Source organism: Amblyraja radiata, chromosome 7 (assembly GCF_010909765.2).
Source record: "Amblyraja radiata isolate CabotCenter1 chromosome 7, sAmbRad1.1.pri, whole genome shotgun sequence".
Classification (NCBI taxonomy): domain Eukaryota; kingdom Metazoa; phylum Chordata; class Chondrichthyes; order Rajiformes; family Rajidae; genus Amblyraja; species Amblyraja radiata.
This window is the reverse complement of record NC_045962.1, coordinates 61,733,882-61,753,228: the sequence shown is the minus strand read 5'-3', so window position 1 is coordinate 61,753,228 and position 19,347 is coordinate 61,733,882. Positions and strand designations below refer to the sequence as shown.

The 19,347-nt window shown below is 43.4% G+C and overlaps 1 protein-coding gene and 2 long non-coding RNA genes across 3 annotated transcripts; 2 read left to right on the top strand and 1 right to left on the bottom strand.

The window, feature by feature from the left end:
- Positions 1–1,400: 1,400 nt before the first annotated feature.
- On the top strand, positions 1,401–16,153 carry LOC116975503. The gene is made up of 3 exons (XR_004412637.1): positions 1,401–1,411; positions 8,235–8,240; positions 16,050–16,153. It is a non-coding gene; the product is annotated as an uncharacterized LOC116975503 (long non-coding RNA).
- Positions 5,692–18,734, bottom strand: LOC116975504. Its single transcript, XR_004412638.1, has 3 exons — positions 18,679–18,734; positions 8,040–8,042; positions 5,692–5,703 (listed from the first exon to the last, which is right to left on the bottom strand). It is a non-coding gene; the product is annotated as an uncharacterized LOC116975504 (long non-coding RNA).
- On the top strand, positions 13,232–16,044 carry cxcr4 (C-X-C motif chemokine receptor 4). The gene is made up of 2 exons (XM_033024684.1): positions 13,232–13,337; positions 14,648–16,044. Exons 1-2 carry the CDS (start codon positions 13,308–13,310, stop codon positions 15,701–15,703), a joined length of 1,086 nt encoding a protein of 361 aa, XP_032880575.1. The 5' UTR covers positions 13,232–13,307; the 3' UTR covers positions 15,704–16,044.
- Positions 18,735–19,347: the final 613 nt, after the last annotated feature.

The window sequence follows — 19,347 nt, the reverse complement described above, 5'->3', positions numbered from 1 at the left end:
GGTGGTAAATGAATCATGTGGAATGAGAGTTGGAGCAAGAGATAGAGAAGCAATTGCAGGGATACAGGGAAGTGAGAGGAGGGAGAAATGGTTACTGCTGAGATTGTTCTACCAGGAGATGCCATGGAGCAGATAGAATGAACAACCTCCTGCTGTATTGTCCTAAGTAAGTAGGAAAGTGCAGATTTACAGGTTTATCATGTTAGGAAAAACTTTTGATTTTACACCAGAGAACAGTGTTTTTTCTTTTGTTTCATTACAAAAGTAAACTTTATTTGTGAGAAACAATATAGATAAAACAAAAACCATGCAAAATTCTGAATATAAAACTTCTCACTGTCTATGCCTTCAATATAGCTAGTGTTATACCCAGTAGTGACACACATAGCACTATGGCCACTCATTTACTCCTCTAGGATGATATGCCTGCCCTCGTTTGAGGAGAGTCCCCACCGGGCTCAACCCTTCGATGTCCAGCAGCGGAAGGACCTTAGGCTGTGATGCTCTCCCACAGAGCCTTCACATTGGCTGCACCAAGGTTCAGTGTGTCCCTCAATACATACTCCTGCAGTGTGGAATGGGTCAGTTGGTAGCATTCCTTTTGAAGGAGACCTCACTGTACTGGGAAACCAACAAGTTTCAGGAAGACCAAAGAGTGCCTTTCATCAAATTGATGGGGTTCCAGCAGCGCTTGAAGTCCGTCACTGAATCTGCCCCTAGAAACAGCCCATAAATCAGAGTCCTTTTTTTTCCCATAAATAAACGATTTTTCAGGATAAAAAGAGTCCTCTGTTACACAGCTGCTGATATGAACCGTGAAACTGGTTCAGATGGTGTTACCCATCTCTGCGCCAGATCACATTACAGTAGATTTTGGTTAAACATGTGTCCAAACAAAGGAGTTGGTTTAATTCCAGCAACTTTCTGGTTGCTCATCGCCCATTTTTAATGTGGAGACACAAGGAACCACAGATGGCGGTCTACAAAAAAAGACACAAAGTGCTGGTCAGGTCACATCTCTGGAGAACTTGGACAGGAGCCAGAAGAAGGGTCCCGACCAGAAACGTCACCCATCCATGTTTTCCAGAGATACGGCCTAACCCGCTGAGTTACCGTACTCCAGCACTTTGTGTCTGTTTGTGGATATGTGATGTCTGAAGAAGGGTTCTGACCGGAAATGTCACCTATCCATGTTCTCCAGAGATGCTGCCTGACGAGCTGGGTTACTGCAGTACTTCATGTCCACTTTTGACAATGCTTTTGTGCTCCGGGACACAATGTCTCAACAACAACATAAATAAACTATCAAACGTTAAAACCACAAGGTTACAAAATACAACCTGCAGACGTCTGCAGTGTAGCCTCAGACATTGGTGGGGCCCTAATTTATCTGATGTTCCCTAATTTGAGAGTTTATTGGTGAAATCAGACGCTAACTGCGTTTGCATGTCAGTGCGGTTGTCACATGGACCCCACCCTTCTTGTGGGTTTCTGCTCAAACACTGTGGTTTTGGTCCTTATCAGTTGCTCAAATACGCTAGAGACATGTCATCAGACAACCTGTAATGAGACTAAACGGCCGGGTTTTTTTCTTATTTTGACAGGAAATGAGTTTTGACATCAGTTCTGCCTCCCTGCCTGCAAGTGCGTGTGTATAGTCCTTAATAATAAACAGCCTGTCCCTTAATGTGTACGAGAAGTAAATGTATGTCTATGTACTAAACATATTTAAAAATTGTCATTGTCTCTAGATTAAAGCTCACAGTGGAGATGTGCACCTGGTTGGAGGAGGATGAAAATCTTCCTCTTAAATGCTACTCTGACAACACAAATCTAAGGGGGGTAAGAGGCAACCGTGGCTGACAAGAGAAGTTAGGGATAGAATAAAACTAAAAGAAAAGATGTATAACACTGCAAAGAGTAGCCGGAAGTCAGAGGATTGGGAAACTTTCATAGGACAACAGAAGGAAACAAAACGGGCAATACGGGCTGAAAAGATGAAGTACGAAGGGAAGCTGGCCAGGAATATAAAGAAGGACAGTAAAAGCTTCTTTAGATATGTTAAGGGAAAAAGAGTAGCAAAGTCAAATGTGGGTCCCTTGAAGGCAGACACGGGTGAAATTATTATGGGCAACAAGGAAATGGCAGAAGAGTTGAATAGGTACTTTAGATCTGTCTTCACTCGGGAAGACACAAACAATCTCCCAGATGTACTGGAGGACAGAGGATCTAAGGGGGTAGAGGAACTGAAAGAAATTTTCATTAGGCGAGAAATAATATTGCGTAGGCTAATGAGACTGAAGGATGATAAGTCCCCTGGACCTGATGGTCTGCATCCCAAGGTCCTCAGGGAGGTGGCTCTAGAAATAGTGGACGCATTGGTGATCATTTTCCAATGTTCAATAGATTCAGGATCAGTTCCTGTGGATTGGAGGATAGCTAATGTTATCCCACTTTTCAAGAAAAGAGCGAGAGAGAAAACAGGGAATTACAGACCAGTTAGCCTGACTTCGGTGGTGGGAAAGATGCTGAAGTCAATTATTAAAGAGGTAATAATGGGGCATTTGGATAGCAGTAAAAGGATTAGTCCAAGTCAACATGGATTTATGAAAGGGAAATCATGCTTGACTAATATTCTGGAATTTCAAAGGTTCAAAGGTTGATTTATTGTCACATACACCTAGATGTAGTGAAATTCCTTTTGCCAATGCAGCACATAAGAAAGAATACAAACATAACAATAATAAATAGCTTTAACATAAAAACATCCCCCCACAATGGTTCCCATTATGGGGGAAGGCACAAAGTCCAGTCCCATCCCCAATGTCCACCCATAGTCGGGCCTATTGAGGCCTCCACAGTTGCCTCTACGGAGGCCCGATGTTCCAGGCCGTCCTCGCCGGGTGATGATGTTCCGGCGTTGGGAGAGTCCTCTCAGCGGCATGGGAACCCTGGAACGGCCGCCTTCCTACTCGAGACCGTGGCTTCCGGAGCCGACAAGGCCGCGCCGAATGGAGCTCAACTGGCGATCTCGTCGCGAGATCCCAGGCTCCCGGTGTAAAGTTCGGCGCCGCCGCCCGCAGCTCCGCGATGTTTTTAACGCCGGTCCCAGCTCACCGGACTTCCAGCGCGGCGACTCAGGCAAGGCACCGCCCGCCCCGCAATGGCGCTCCAGCGCTGCACCGCCGTCCTCAGACCCGCAGCTCCGCCGATGCCGATGCCGCCGCCGATGCTGCCGCCGCCGCCGATGCCGGTGCCGCCGCCGCCGATGCCGAGGCTCCGGGCGGTCCCCTCGCTCCTCGGACCCGCAGCTCCACAGCCGCCGCCGATGCCGCCGCTGCCAATGCCGAGGTTCCGGGCGGTCTCCTCAGGAAATGCCACTCCAGGCCCGCTGGTAGGCCACGAGGACGGGTCGAAAGTGCAGCCCGGAGAAAAGCTGCATCTCCGACCAGGTAGGGACCCTGAAAATTAGTTTCCCCCTTCCCCCCCCCTCCCAAGAACTCCTTAAAAACAAAACACTAAACTAACTAAAAATAAGAAAAAAGAAATGAAAAACAGACAGCTGCAGGCTAGGCAGCCATACCCCCTACAGGTCGGCGCCAAAAACGGATGTGACAATTAAAATGGATGAAGGGGTGCCAGTGGATGTAGTGTATCTAGACCTTTAGAAAGCCTTTGATAAGGTCCCGCAAGGGAGACTGGTGACTAAAATTAGAGCACATGGTATTGGGGGTAGAGTGTTGACATGGATAGAAAATTGGTTGGCAGACCGGAAGTAAGGAGTAGGAGTGAACGGGTCCTTTTTAGAATGGCAGGCAGTGGCGAGTGGAGTGCCGCAAGGCTCGGTGTTGGGGCCGCAACTGTTTACCATATACAGTGGCTTGCAAAAGTATTCATACCCCTTGAACTTTTCCACATTTTGTCACGTTACAACCACAAACGTAAATGTATTTTATTGGGATTTTATGTGATAGACCAACACAAAGTGGTGCATAATTGTGAAGTGGAAGGAAAGTGATACATGGTTTTCAAATTTTTTTACAAATAAAAAACTGAAAAGTGTGGCGTGCAAAAGTATTCAGCCCCCCCGAGTCAATTCTTTGTAGAACCACCTTTCGCTGTAATTACAGCTGCAAGTCTTTTGGGGTATGTCTCTACCAGCTTTGCACATCTAGAGACTGAAATTTCTGCCCATTCTTCTTTGCAAAATAGCTCAAGCTCAGTCAGATTGGATGGAGAGCGTCTGTGAACAGCAAATTTCAAGTCGTGCCAGAGATTCTCAATTGGATTTAGGTCTGGACTTTGACTGGGCCATTCTAACACATGAATATGCTTTGATCTAAACCATTCCATTGTAGCTCTGGCTGTATGTTTAGGGTCGTTGTCCTGCTGGAAGGTGAACCTCCGCCCCAGTCTCAAGTCTTTTGCAGACTCTAACGGGTTTTCTTCCAAGATTGCCCTGTATTTGGCTCCATCCATCTTCCCATCAACTGCAACCAGCTTCCCTGTCCCTGCTGAAGAAAAGCATCCCCACAGCATGATGCTGCCACCACCATGTTTCATAGTGGGGATGGTGTGTTCAGGGTGATGTGCAGTGTTAGTTTTCCGCCACACATAGCGTTTTGCATTTAGGCTAAAAACTTCAATTTTGGTCTCATCTGACCAGAGCACCTTCCTCCACATGTTTGCTGTGTCCCCCACATGGCTTGTGGCAAACTGCAAATGGGACTTCTTATGGCTTTTTTTCAACAATGGCTTTCTTCTTGCCACTCTTCCATAAAGGCCCGATTTGTGGAGTGCACGACTAATAGTTGTCCTGTGGACAGATTCCCCTACCTGAGCTGTGGATCTCTACAGCTCCTCCAGAGTTACCATGGGCCTCTTGGCTGCTTGTCTGATCAATGCTCTCCTTGCCCGGCCTGTCAGTTTAGGTGGACGGCCATGTCTTGGTAGGTTTGCAGTTGAAGTTCTATTCTAAAATTTCCTTGAGCCTCGTCTTTTTTGTGTCTCGTTTTCATACCTTACATTTCCTTATCTCTATGTCCCTCTCCCTTGACTCTCAGTCTGAAGAAGCATCTCAACCTGAAACATCACCCATTCCTTCTATCCAGAGATGCTGTCTGTCCCGCTGAGTTATTCAAGCATTAGGTGTCTATCTTTGGTGTAAAACAGTATCTGCAGTTCTTTCCTACACTCTTTTGTCTCCATTTCACCTTCAGCCTTTGTCAATTACTCCACCCTTCTGCCAATTAAGCCCCTCTTACCTTTATCCACCTAACACTTGACAGGCAGCTTTGTCTCACATCCACCCCTCTTTTCCAGCTTTCTCCCCCCACTACACTCACTGAAGAAGGGTCCCAACCCATAACGTGACCAATCCATTCCCTCCACAGATGCTGCTGAGTTACTCCAGAACTTTATATTTTGCTCAAGATTCCAGCATCTGCAGTACCTTGTGTTTCTAAACTTAAACATAGATCAAATTTGGCAAAAGTTCAACATATATTTTCAAAGTGTCGCTGTTTTCCTTTAATCTAAAAAATTATTATATTCCTAGCAAAAATTTGAGGAATAACAAAATAATTGTGAAACCATTGCACAAAAAATGTCAACAAGACCTCGTCCCACATTGCAGTTTCCACTTTAGTAACACTTTCCTGTTTCCCTGAATGCTTTCAATGCTGAAATAACTGAATGCTTTTACTCAAGAAATACTACACCCTGCAGGCAAAACAGGGCAATGACAAGGTCTTCTTGTGGGATGTGTATGGGACATTTTCGATAATGTGTGTATCTAAGGTACAGTGATTATTTTGTGTCTAAACATTGGTCTGACCTCAGGAAAGGAGGTCAAACACGAAACAAAGAGGAACCAATCAACGACACATGGAAATACTATTCTACATTTATGAAGGAAATTACCAAAGAGAAAAGTGAGTACACTATTGAAAACCGATTCCCTAGAATTTTGTTGGCATCTCAAAAGCCATTGAAAGATTCAGTCTGACTTAGGGCCCAATGCACATTCACAGTCATTTGTTTTGTACATTCTGCCATTACTGAATGCATCAAAAGCAAACTGAATGCATCCTGAGCACCGAAACTAAGGCTGGTGCAGGGAGAGCTGTGAATTGTAAGGGGAATCTGAGCTAATTGATGGATGGTAGAATTAGGACATGGGTCAACTATTAGGGATCATGGACAAATGGAGTTGTGGTTGGGAGGAATGGGGTCGGATTAGTAATTGGGGATGAGGATTGAAGTATTACATATAATGTTGGTTTATGATACTGAGAATGATAGAATGTGACCAACTGCTCTCTACAATGTTACTGTGATGTTTCACTTTAGAAACTTATAGAGACTCCTACCTTTGTAGGGAAAGATGCAAGAAATGTTTCTTTTCAGAATATGTTATTTTATCAATAAAGTGTTTTGACTGTTAGTTTAGACTACTGGCTATCCTCCAGTGTCCTAGAAAGTAAGTGAGAGGAGGTACTGACACAGATGGGTGGAAAGGTTGACTTGACAGTTGGGTTGAGAGTATTGAGGCTGTTTGTTGAAAGCATGCCTAGTACCCCAGATTACTAGGGACCAAAGATTCAACCAATGAATGGGGGTGTGATTAGTGCATGGAAGGGACTCCAGTGGCTAGTTGCCAAGATTGTGTGGGTGGCTTGTGGTATCTTGGTGTGATTAGTGATCAGAGGAATAGGGGTTATAGCCTGAAGAGTTTTTTTTTTCATCAGGAGAATTGGTCAGTGGTCAACAAATGTAGTGACTGGTCAGGATGGAATTCCCAAGGATTAGTGGGGATCAGGCATAGACCAGATAATGCTCAAAAAGTGCACAACAGTTATGGCAGGTGTGCCAGGTCAAGTTGACTGTTTAGCAGATGGTTCAGGCAAAGGTCATAAACTCAGGAGGTTTGGGCTTATTCTAGTGGGAGGCGAGATATGGAGCCATGAATATGAGCTGGATCAAGACCTACCTTAAATAAGTCCTACCTGAGTCAGTCCTAAAGCCGAACTGGATCTGCTCATCTGCCTCAGTGATACTGAAGCAGACCTCGCCAATGCTGTAAAAACCTGTTTCTGCAAGAGTACTTATTGGCAGCCTGAGCTATGCATGCATTTTTGCAAATTCTGCAATTGTCAGGGTCCTCCATGCTTTAGTCTGTCAGACACTTGGAGGACCTGTATTGAAAATCTTCTCAATTTCACATAAGGACATAAGAATTAGGAGAAGGTTCAAGCATTAGACTTTCAATCCTGCCCCGCCATCAATCAAGATCATTGCAAACATTCTCCCTCAACGCCAATTTCCTGCACTAATCCCTTAATATTCATAAATCTATTGATCTCTTTTAGGAATAAACTCAATGTCTGAGCCTTGAAGAATCAAAGATCCACCACCCCCAAAGTGAATATATTTATCCTCAGCTCAGTCCTAATTGGCCACTGTGGCGGGGACTGGCCAGCCAAAAACTAAGCGGACACAGGTTGTGTGCTCTGGACGTGTTTAATCTTCTACATACAGCTCCCTACTCCTCAGCTGACACGGGCGTTTCCCGGCCTTAAATAACCTCAGATAACAACCCCGTGACTCGCACCTCCCCTACCTAGACGCCGCCCTCTAGAGCCGATGGTTCGTCGTGACCATCAGGTGCCGCCACACCACCGTCTAATCTGCGACTTTAGGTTAGACATGCCTCAGCAAAGAAAAACACCCTCCCTGCATCCAGCCTGTCAAACCTTGTGAGAATTTTCAATGAGGCCAGCCTTTATTATCGACGTCAAGAAGATGTAGACTTGGTCTGCTCAATCTCCCCTCTTACAGCAAACCCGCTAGGAACTGATCTCAACCAAATTGATGTCATGGATAGTGAATAGAGTCATAGAGCTTGGAAACAACTAATCTATGAAGACCAAGATGCCCCATCTAAGCAAGTCTCATTTGCCCATATCACTTGAAACCTTTCCTATCCATATACCTGTCCAAGTGTCTATAAATACTGTTAAAGTTCCTGCCTCAACTACTTCCTCTTACAGATCCTTCAACATACCCATCATCCTCTGAGTGAAAAAGTTGCCCCTCAGTTTCCTATTAAATCTTGCCCCTCTCACAGTAAACTTATGTCTTCTGCTTCTTTAGTCCATACCCTGGGAACAAGGCTCTTGTCCTCTAGCACCAGGTGCTGCAGTACCCAAATATTCACAGTCAAGCTAAGAAAGCCTTGGGTTCGATCCTGACTACGGATGCCGTCTATGTGGAGTTTGTACGTTCCCCGTAACCTGCGTGGGTTTTCTCCGGAATCTCCAGTTTCCTCCCACACTCCAACAGACATATAGGTTTGTAGGTTAATTGGGGTGGTATAATTGTAAATTGTCCCTAGTGTGTGCAGGATAGCATAAGCATGCGAGGAACGTAGGTAGGCGCTGATTTGGTGGGCCGATGGGCCTGTTTCTGCGCTGTATCTCTGAAACTAAAAAGAGATACCAACCTTCACCCAAAGTTCCCCCACCTTCACCACCCACCTGCCCTCTTATCTATTCTGCAAGTTACATGCTCGGTGACATCCAAAAGGTGAATCAAACATGATTTCCATAGAACATATAATAGTGAAGCACAGGAACAGGTCTTTCGGCCCACAAAGTCCATGCCAAATATGATGCCAGGTGAAACTAACCTCCTCTGACTGCCTGCATGTGATCCATATCACTCCAATCCCTGCACATTCATGTGCCTATTCAAAAGAGCCAAAAGAGATTAGGGAGGTGCAACGAGACCTAGGTGTACTTGTACATCAGTCACTGAAAGTAAGCATGCAGGTACAGCAGGCAGTGAAGAAAGTTAATGGCATGTTGCCCTTCATTGCGAGAGGATTTGAGTATAGGAGCAAGGAGGTCCTACTGCAGTTGCACAGGGCCCTGGTGAGACCACACCTGGCGTATTGTGTGCAGTTTTGGTCTCTTAATTTGAGGAAATACATTCTTGCTATTGAGAGAGTGCAGAGTAGATTCACCAGGTTAATTCCTGGGATGGCGGGACTGACATATGATGGATCGACTGGGCTTATATTCACTGGAATTTAGAAGGATGAGGGGGAATCTTATAGAAACAAAAAACTTCTTAACGGATTGGACATGCTAGATGCAGAAAAACATTTCCCGATGTTGGGGGAGTCTGGAACCAAGGGTCACAGTTTAAGAATAAGGGGTAGGCCATTTAGGACTGAGATGAGGAAAGGCTTTTTCAGCCAGAGAGTTGTGAATCTGTGGAATTCTCTGCCACAGAAGGCAGTGGACTCACTGGATGTATTCCAGAGAGTTAGATTATAGCTCTTAGGGCTAACGGAATCAGGGGATATGGGGAGAAAGCAGGAACAGGGTACGAATGGCCAACTCCTGCACCTATTTTCTATGTTTCTATGTTTCTAAATGCCACCATCATATCTTCCTTATCAGAAATCTAAGTTAACTCTGCTCAATCCTTTTATTAATTTCTGGTTTTTGTTCTTACATTCATGCATGAATTCCTTGATTTTCAGTTATATTTCATTTTTATTAATATTGGACTGTATATAAAAATGTGAAGCCAAATGATCCAGCTCCCAGGCCAAACACTTAATTTACCAGCCACAAATAAGGATCACTGACAGTTGTATTGGAAGCACAAGACAAAGATGTTAGTATTTATTAGGTTTGTAACATTTGACCAACTTCAAAGTTCAAATAAATTTGAATGCATTATTATAAAGTATATTATACTCTAATAAAAGGCAGTAGAACTAAACAATTAAAATGTACACTTAATGATCTAAAGAAGGCAATTATCAGTGCAGCGATAATCAGCATTAAGTAGAAACTGAAACCAGCTAACAATGATTTAAGATCAAAGGATTTCAATGGTGATTAGTTTGGTTTTGGTGGAGAAATTTTCTAAATAATACTTCTGGGGTAAAAAGCTTAAAATAAGTAAATGTCCAGCCATGATTTCAGAAAGAGTACAGATGTCTTGTTCCTTCGGATACTGAATGAAGGTACTTGTTTGAGGATCCCCTTGTGACACATGGTAACATTGTGACCTTTCAGTGCAGCTTTACAGAAAAAGGTCCATCCAGTTCAACAGCCTGCTTCCCAAAAGATTACCTTGAAGCAATTATTAATCTAATAATACTGAATTCAATGCTTAGCGTGCCATCAATGGGGTTATTTTCTAAACTAAAGCCCGTGCAGCTATAATTTATGGTTGCTAGGTTTAACCAGAGTAACCTTCATAATATATTGAAAGAGAAAATCTAAAAAGAGAAATAAAAACATAATGACCCAGATTTTTCTGTCAAATTAGTGGTGGCTAATGGCAATCACCATTATTTATGTGCAATGGTACAGCAACTTTAGTGTGTAACAGAGACACAGCTGAAATCAAATATCCAAACACTGTTGTCCATAATTGTGCCAGTCTGCTCATTAACTTTGGAAAAGTGATGTCTTGATGTGGATGTTGTCATTAACTTCCCTGAAGATGTATTTGTGCAAAATCTATGAATTAAGTTTGCCATGAAAAGTCAAGTCTTGTCCATTTCAGTCTTAATGGCTTTTTAACATAATGTGAAGTATTAATTGTGGCCAATTGACATCCCTGGAGCTGCAAATGAACTAATATCGGAAGTTCGTTTAACCTGGCTTGAATTACTAGAGATTTTTAAAACTAAAATATTTTATTTTTACTTTTCTTTTCTCTCTTTCTCTCTTCGAAGCACATTTCCTCTTTTCATCTATTTATTTATTTATCTATCTGAGTTTACCCATTGCAATTTCACGTTTTATTTATCTGCGTTCATCCACAAATCAAATTCCTTTATATTTCTGACTTCATGGTTCACAATTGGTAATGGTGGCACAGTGGCACAACTAAAGAGCTACTACCTCACAGCGGCAGAGGCCCAGGTTCAATCCTGACCTTGGGTGGTGTCTGTGTAGAGTTTGCACGTTCTCTCTGTGACCATGTGCGTTTCCTCCGGGTGTTCCAGTTTCCTCCAACATCCCAAAGACGTGAGCGTTTGTAGGTTAATTGTCCTCTCTAAATTGCCCCTAGTATGTAGGAGGTGAACGGGAAAGTGAGATAACATAGAACTGGTATGAACGAGTGATTGGTGGCCGACATGGACTCAGTGGGCCGAAAGGCCTGTTTCCAAGCTTCATCTTTTAATTTGATTCTACTATCTGAGTGGATGCGATGCTATCCATTTGTCCAGTTGACCCAGGTCTTGGTTTTCCTCATCGTTTATTTGTGTGAGCAGTTAATTTGCCATTCCTCATTATTCACTCTCAGCTTGTACTTTCAGTATCCTCTTTTTATTCATTTTCTGGATCTGAGCATCGCCTGCAAGGTCTGCATTTATTATCTTTCCCTAATTTGCCCCTCAGAAGGTGCTGCTGAGCTGCCTTCCTGAACTGCTGTAGTCCTTCAGGTGAAGGTATTCCCCCTGTGCTGGGAGTTCCAGGATTTTGACCCAGCAACGATGAAGGAACCGCAATATAATTCCAAGTCAGGATAGTGGATAACTTGGAGCAGAATCTGCAGGGGGAGATATTCCCCAGTGCCTGCTGTCCTAGTCATTCATGTAGTAGATGTAATTGGTTAAGGAAATGCTTTCAGATTAGCCCATGCAAGCAAATTGAGTACATTTTGCAGGAGGACTAGTTTAGTTTAGTTTAGTTTTGAGATACAGTAGGAAACAGGCCCTTCAGGCCACCTTGTCCGTGTCGACCAGCGAACCCACACACTAACACTATCCCACACCCACTAGGGACAATTTACAATTTTACCAAGCCAATTAGTCTCCAAACCTGTATGTCTTTGGAGTGTGGGAGGAAACCAGATCACCGGGAGAAAACCCACACAGGTCACAGAGAGAATGTACAAACTCTGTGCAGACAACACCCGTAGTTAAGATCGAACCCGGTACTTTAAGGCAGCAACTCTACCACTGTGCCCACAGGGAGGGGAGAGAAATGAGTGTGGGGTGGGTTAGGGGTACAGGAAAGAGAAAGAGGGTAGGGAGGCATGACTTGAAAGTGGAGTATTATATTGTAAGCTACCCAAGCGTAATCAACCCCCCCCCCTCCTTCACCCCTCCATGCACTCATTTTCCCCAATATCTCCCACCTCTCCCCACACACCCTACTCCTTTCCACTTCTTCGTTCACTCATCTCCCATTCCCAAGTCCCTCATTTCTCTTTTAACCCATCTTCCTCTTGCCTCATCCCTGCACTCTTCCACCTATATCCCTCCCACTGGTTTTACATTTCACTCCTCTCCTTATCTGCCATATTTTTGTCTCCTCTAACCTGTGCCTGTTACTCCACCCATATATGCCAATCACACCGTCCTCACCTGTATCCACCTATCACTTGCCAGGCTTTGTCAAGCTTCCACCTCTCTTTTCCAGCTTTCTTCCCCCTATGCTTATCAGTCTGGAGAAGGATCCCAACCCAAAACTTTACCTGTCTATCCCATCCTCATTTCCCCAGCACTTTGTGTTTTGTTCAAGATTCCAGCACCTGCAGTTCCTTGCGCCTTCAACTTTTATTTGTTGATTGCGATAATAAGTGAAGGTGGCAAGGTCATATACAGTATATAGTCTGTCTTTCAATAGCCTCAATACGTGTAAAACCTATGCTAAGGAGTTTTCTGAGATTGACAATGTTGACGTTAAGATAGTGGATGAAAGAAAAAAAGTTAAAAATATGAAATATTAAATTACCTCCAAAAATGTTAAGACCAAATGATGAGAGGAATAAGTGAGGAAATAAGTGTAAATAACAAAAAGAAAAATGAAGAAATTGATATTCCCTATATCTTCCAGTTCCTCATTGTGGCTTCTGCTCTTTACAACTGCATTCTAATCTCAACAAACTTTTTAAACACTCCAAACATACAAAAAAATTAAGCTTATGCATTTCAGAAGAAGATTTCTTTTAACTGTTATATATTTCCTCATCGTTTTGCAATATCGGATGTTATAAAATAACTGTTCTTATAAAGTAACTGTTGTTTTCAGCATTTGCAGCAATCATGCCCAGTTGCAGATATTGCACTGCCCCTCCCTTTTGTTTCAGTTGACAGTTACAAATTTACATCAGTTTCCGGGGCTGGGCTCTTGCCTGCGCACGCGCAGAGACACGGGGGGAATTTGCCTAAATTTAAAATCTTTTGCCGATTTCTTCACATATTCAGAAATCACTGAAAGCTCGAGTTCCGGCAGAATAACACAGAGTGCTGCTGTTCAGAGTGCAGTATGAACGAGACTACAACCTCAGACGGACTGGTAAGGGAAACGTGAACCATTCTTGAGATTCATGTTTGCAATTTCCATTGTATCTATTAATATTAGTGACAGCAAATTGTTTAACAGAATGTGATTTTTAATTTCTAAAATATGATTTTAAGGTCATTTTAAGTGCATTCGTATGCATTCAAACTATAAACTGTACATACTGATGACACAAAATTGGTTCTAAAACCATAGGAATTGGAAACATTATTAGAAATAAAGCGACATATTCTGAGATTACTGGACACCAGGAGTCGTGAAATTACTTTATTTTGTCGTCAATATGTGCTACACTTTTTTGAGCAGATGCAAGGAACCAGGTGTTGGTTTAAAAGAAAAGACACAAAGTGCTGGAGTAACTTAGCGGGTCAGGCATCTCCGGAAGACATGGATTGGTGATAGACGATGGGGATAGATGGACAGACAATCCGAAGAAGGGTCCCATCCCAAAACATCACCCATCCACGTTCTCCAGACATGCTGCCTGACCCGCTGAGTAATTCCCGCACTTTGTGTCTTTTTTGTGTGTTTAATTTTTTTGTCCGCCTTTCAAATAAACCTAGTTTCACACTAATTAATGTTTTGAAAAAGAGTTTTAAAAAAGTTGAGTCGATCGCGCTATTTATTATGACTTGCCTTTTGAAAGCAGCGTGGTAACTTTTGGGGGAAACACGCACATCGAGTAGTTGACTGATCTTGCAAGCAACACTACAGATTTAAAAGTCGGGATGCTATTTTTACACATCTTTAAGGCATTTCATTTACGCATCGATAACGACTAGGGTAATAACAACAAAACATCCCCCGCCCGCGGAATATCCTCACGAGTTCAGTTCGCAGTTTATATAACCCGCTTCTTTTTATTTTTGGTGGGTGGAGGGGGGAAGACTGGAATAACTCAGCGGGCCATCCAGCATCTCTGGAGAACATGAATAGGTGACGATTGACACAAAGTGTTGGAGTAACTCCGCGGGTCAGACAGCATCTCTGGAGAAAGGGAATAGGTGACGTTTCGGGTCAGGATCCTTCTTCACACTGGTTGCTTCTTCCCATTATTGGAAGTGCCTTATATCACAGCGTGATAATAGTTTTGCCTGTCCCCTCTCGTAAGTTTATTGTTCAGAGCAGCAAATTTCAAGGCACTTTTTGTCATTGTCATAAATGAAAACGCAAATAAAGGGGATATTTTTTTCTCTCATTCGATCCGAAAAACACCGAAATAGAATGAACAGCGTTAAGTAAATAAATAAACTGGCAAGAAGTGTTAGTATTTTAATGGTCTTGTTTTTTTTTACCTATTGCAGACGGATTTCATGTCTGACAATTACAGCGACACGTATAACTACACGTATGAAGAAGGTGCCGTGTGTGACACAGACAGTGGTTTCCAAAGTATCTTCTTGCCGTGTGTGTACTCTCTCGTGTTCGTCCTGGGCATCGTGGGGAATGGCCTGGTTGTGGTCATCATGGGCTACCAGCGGAGACACCGCACCATGACCGACAAGTACAGGCTGCACTTGTCCGTGGCTGACCTGCTCTTCGTCTTCACCCTGCCCTTCTGGTCCATCGATGCCAGCCACAACTGGTACTTTGGAATCGTGCTGTGTAAGTTCGTCAACGTCATTTACACCGTGAACCTATACAGCAGTGTTTTAATTCTGGCTTTCATAAGTCTTGATCGCTACTATGCGGTTGTGCATGCAACCAACAGCACCGGACCGCGGAAGATGTTGGTTAATCGCTTAGTCTATGTGGGCGTCTGGTTACCAGCGATTCTTCTCTCAGTGCCTGAAATGGTCTTCGCGAAAACCGAATATCTCAATGGCAGGATGATTTGCGAACGCATTTACCCAACGGAAAATTACCAGTCTTGGTTTATCGCTTTCCGCTTCCAAGAGATAGTAGTGGGGTTCGTCCTACCTGGTCTGGTTATCCTGATATGCTACTGCATCATCATCTCTAAACTCTCCCATTCCACGGGCTTCCAGAAGCGCAAAGCCTTGAAGATCACCGTTATCCTGATCGTGACTTTCTTTATCTGCTGGCTCCCCTATTGCTTCGTGATCTCACTCCACACCGTGATGCTCATGAAGGGCAGCGACTATTCGTGCGAGATGGAGAACATCGTCTTTGCATCGATAACCATCACCGAGGCATTCGCCTTTTTTCACTGTTGTCTGAACCCCATTTTATATGCCTTTGTCGGGGTAAATTTCAAAAGTTACACCCGAAGAGTCTTCAGCCACTCCAATCACACCAGATGCTCCTCACTGAAAACACTGCAAGGGAAAGACAGAAGGGGGACCCACCCATCAGTTTCCACCGAGTCAGAGTCATCCAGTCTTCAGTCCAGTTGCTAAATTATTTGGTGTGAAATTAAAGATTGTTGCATTATTCCAAAATCTTTTTCTTGTCAATGTTTTCATGTCTTTGTACTATTTGAATGTTGCAGTTGCTATTTATACAACCGGTTATTTATGTCTCCAAATCAATGTTACTTTTCCTATGAATACATTTTATACTATTGCATTTTTTACTAGTTTTAAATCATCGAGTTAAAAAGAGAATATCTTGTAAACTTTAAGTGCAAATTTGTTTTTTCTCCAGTGTAAATAAGGCTTGTCATTAAACAATCTGGCTTCTTTATTTTGCTTGTGTAGCTGTAAAACTGTTTATGGAATTATGTTACCACTGAAATTGAGCAAGTCAAGAACATTTGGATTTGTATCAGAATACGTTGGAAATGAATTTGAAACACTTGTGCTTCTGAACATATTGTAAATAAATACATTATTATTTCTCATTGAAAATTGCATGATGTCTTTCTTTCCATAATTGTACAGCCGATTTTCCATGCTCGTTTCCACAAAACACAACACTTCCAAAATATTCATGCAGTCCGACCTCACCTCCCAAAACCAGGATTTCTACACAAAGAAGAACTGCAGTGAATGCAAGGAAACTTTTCAAATCACGCACCATTCTGAAATGTATCAGTATTCCTTCAACATACATAGAAACATAGAAACATAGAAATTAGGTGCAGGAGTAGGCCATTTGGCCCTTCGAGCCTGCACCGCCATTCAATATGATCATGGCTGATCATCCAACTCAGTATCCCGTACCTGCCTTCTCTCCATACCCTCTGATCCCCTTAGCCACAAGGGCCACATCTAACTCCCTCTTAAATATAGCCAATGAACTGGCCTCGACTACCCTCTGTGGCAGAGAGTTCCAGAGATTCACCACTCTGTGTGAAAAAAGTTATTCTCATCTCGGTTTTAAAGGATTTCCCCCTTATCCTTAAGCTGTGACCCCTTGTCCTGGACTCCCCCAACATCGGGAGCAATCTTCCTGCATCTAGCCTGTCCAACCCCTTAAGAATTTTGTAAGTTTCTATAAGATCCCCTCTCCATCTCCTAAATTCTAGAGAGTATAAACCAAGTCTATCCAGTCTTTCTTCATAAGACAGTCCTGACATCCCAGGAATCAGTCTGGTGAACCTTCTCTGCACTCCCTCTATGGCAATAATGTCCTTCCTCAGATTTGGAGACCAAAACTGTACGCAATACTCCAGGTGTGGTCTCACCAAGACCCTGTACAACTGCAGTAGAACCTCCCTGCTCCTATACTCAAATCCTTTTGCTATGAAAGCTAACATACCATTCGCTTTCTTCACTGCCTGCTGCACCTGCATGCCTACTTTCAATGACTGGTGTACCATGACACCCAGGTCTCGCTGCATCTCCCCTTTTCCTAGTCGGCCACCATTTAGATAATAGTCTGCTTTCCTGTTTTTGCCTCCAAAATGGGTAACCTCACATTTATCCACATTATACTGCATCTGCCAAACATTTGCCCACTCACCCAGCCTATCCAAGTCACCTTGCAGTCTCCTAGCATCCTCCTCACAGCTAACACTGCCCCCCAGCTTAGTGTCATCCGCAAACTTGGAGATATTGCCTTCAATTCCCTCATCCAGATCATTAATATATATTGTAAATAGCTGGGGTCCCAGCACTGAGCCTTGCGGTACCCCACTAGTCACTGCCTGCCATTGTGAAAAGGACCCGTTTACTCCTACTCTTTGCTTCCTGTTTGCCATCCAGTTCTCTATCCACATCAATACTGAACCCCCAATGCCGTGTGCTTTAAGTTTGTATACTAATCTCTTATGTGGGACCTTGTCGAAAGCCTTCTGGAAGTCCAGATACACCACATCCACTGGTTCTCCCCTATCCACGCTACTAGTTACATCCTCGAAAAATTCTATAAGATTCGTCAGACATGATTTACCTTTTGTAAATCCATGCTGACTTTGTCCAATGATTTCACCACTTTCCAAATGTGCTGCTATCCCATCTTTAATAACTGACTCTAGCAGTTTCCCCACTACCGATGTTAGACTGGGTCGATTAAGTTGGATTTTGCTCTTAGGGCTCAGGGAATCAAGGGATATGGGGGAAAAGCCCTATCCTCCACAACTGAGAATCCTTCCACACAGAGAGTGGAAGGTGACTGTTTTATTGTCATATGTTCCAAAACGGAACAATGAAATTCTTACCTGCAACAGCAGCACAACAGGTTTGTAAACACAGTACAAACAGCGTTTTATCATTATATGATGCGAATTATATGTCAACAGCGTTTTGTCATCAGATGATGCAAATTCTTACTTGCATCAGCACAACGGATATGTAGACATGTTTAAGTAAGAACTGCTGATGCTGGAAAAATCAAAGGTAGACAAAAAATTCTGGAGCGGGTGAGGCAGCATCTATGGAGAGAAAGAATTGATGACGTTTTGGGTCGAGACCCTTCTTCAGACTGAAGTGGGGGGGGTGGGAAAAAGAAAGGAAGTAGGCGGAGACAGTGGAACGTGGGAGAACTGGGAAGGGGAGGGGAAGGAGGGAGAAAGCACAGGCTATCTAAAATTAGAGAAGTCAATGTTCTACCCAATAAACTACACAAGCAAAATATGAGGTGTTGTTCTTCCAATTTGCACTGGGCCTCACTCTGGCAATGGAGGAGGCCCAGGACAGAAAGGTCAGAGTGGGAATGGGAGGGGGAGTTGAAGTGCTGAGCCACCGGTCGATCAGGTTGGTTAAGACGGACTGAGCGGAAGTGTTCAGAGAAGCGATCGCCAAGCCTGCGCTTGGTCTCGCCGATGTAGATAAGTTGACACCTGGAACAGCAGATGCAGTAGATGAGGTTGGAGGAGGTGCAGGTGAAAGAGTTAAAAAATTTAGGTTACAAAATGGATTCTGCTGTAGATTTAGAAGCAATAAAATGAATGCTTAACCCTTCTCCTACAACAATAGCAAGAGTACAGCACAATAACATGAATGTTTTTGCTCTATGATATAAATGATCAGAAAGATGTTCAGCCAACTCATTCATACCCTTTACTCTATAGATTGTAATGTACAAAAAATAAATCAACAATGTCAAAAAACAACAGTGCTTGAATCTGCAACAAATAGCTCCTTAGGCATAACTACATATAGGCTAACCTTTCCTCTATCGGAAGTACCTGTCAATCCTCTGATTTTAACAGGCAAGAGACTTTACAATGCCCTGTAAGAAAGAATTGCTGAATTGCTGATTAATAGGGTATAAATATATCTGATTGAACATTACCTCTGTGTGTGGAGAAAGAGAGACTCTGTAGTCTGTATTTTTACATACTGCGAGAGTTGACTCCCACTCCACCTGGCGAAATAAAGACGTTACTGTATTACTAACTTTTGTGTTGTGATCTGTTTGAAGCAAATTGAACCTTAACACAAGTGAACTTCTGCCTCACTTGGAAAGACTGATTTGGTCCTTGGATGGAGTTGAGGGGGGAGGTGAAGGGACAAATGTGGTATTTTCTGCGGTTGCAGGGGAAAGTACCCGGGGAGGTGGCGGTTTGGGTGGGAAGGGACAGATTGACCAGGGAGTTACAGAGGGAACGGTCTCTGCGGAAAGCAGAAAGGGGAGGGGGTGGGAAGATGTGGCCAGT

What these genes read in the sequence shown, in the direction of transcription:
- cxcr4 (XM_033024684.1), top strand. Translation starts at nt 13,308, where the DNA reads ATGAACGAGACTACAACCTCAGACGGACTG. An exon ending in CTACAACCTCAGACGGACTG is followed by an intron (nt 13,338 to 14,647) that starts GTAAGGGAAACG and finishes TACCTATTGCAG; the next exon opens with ACGGATTTCATGTCTGACAA.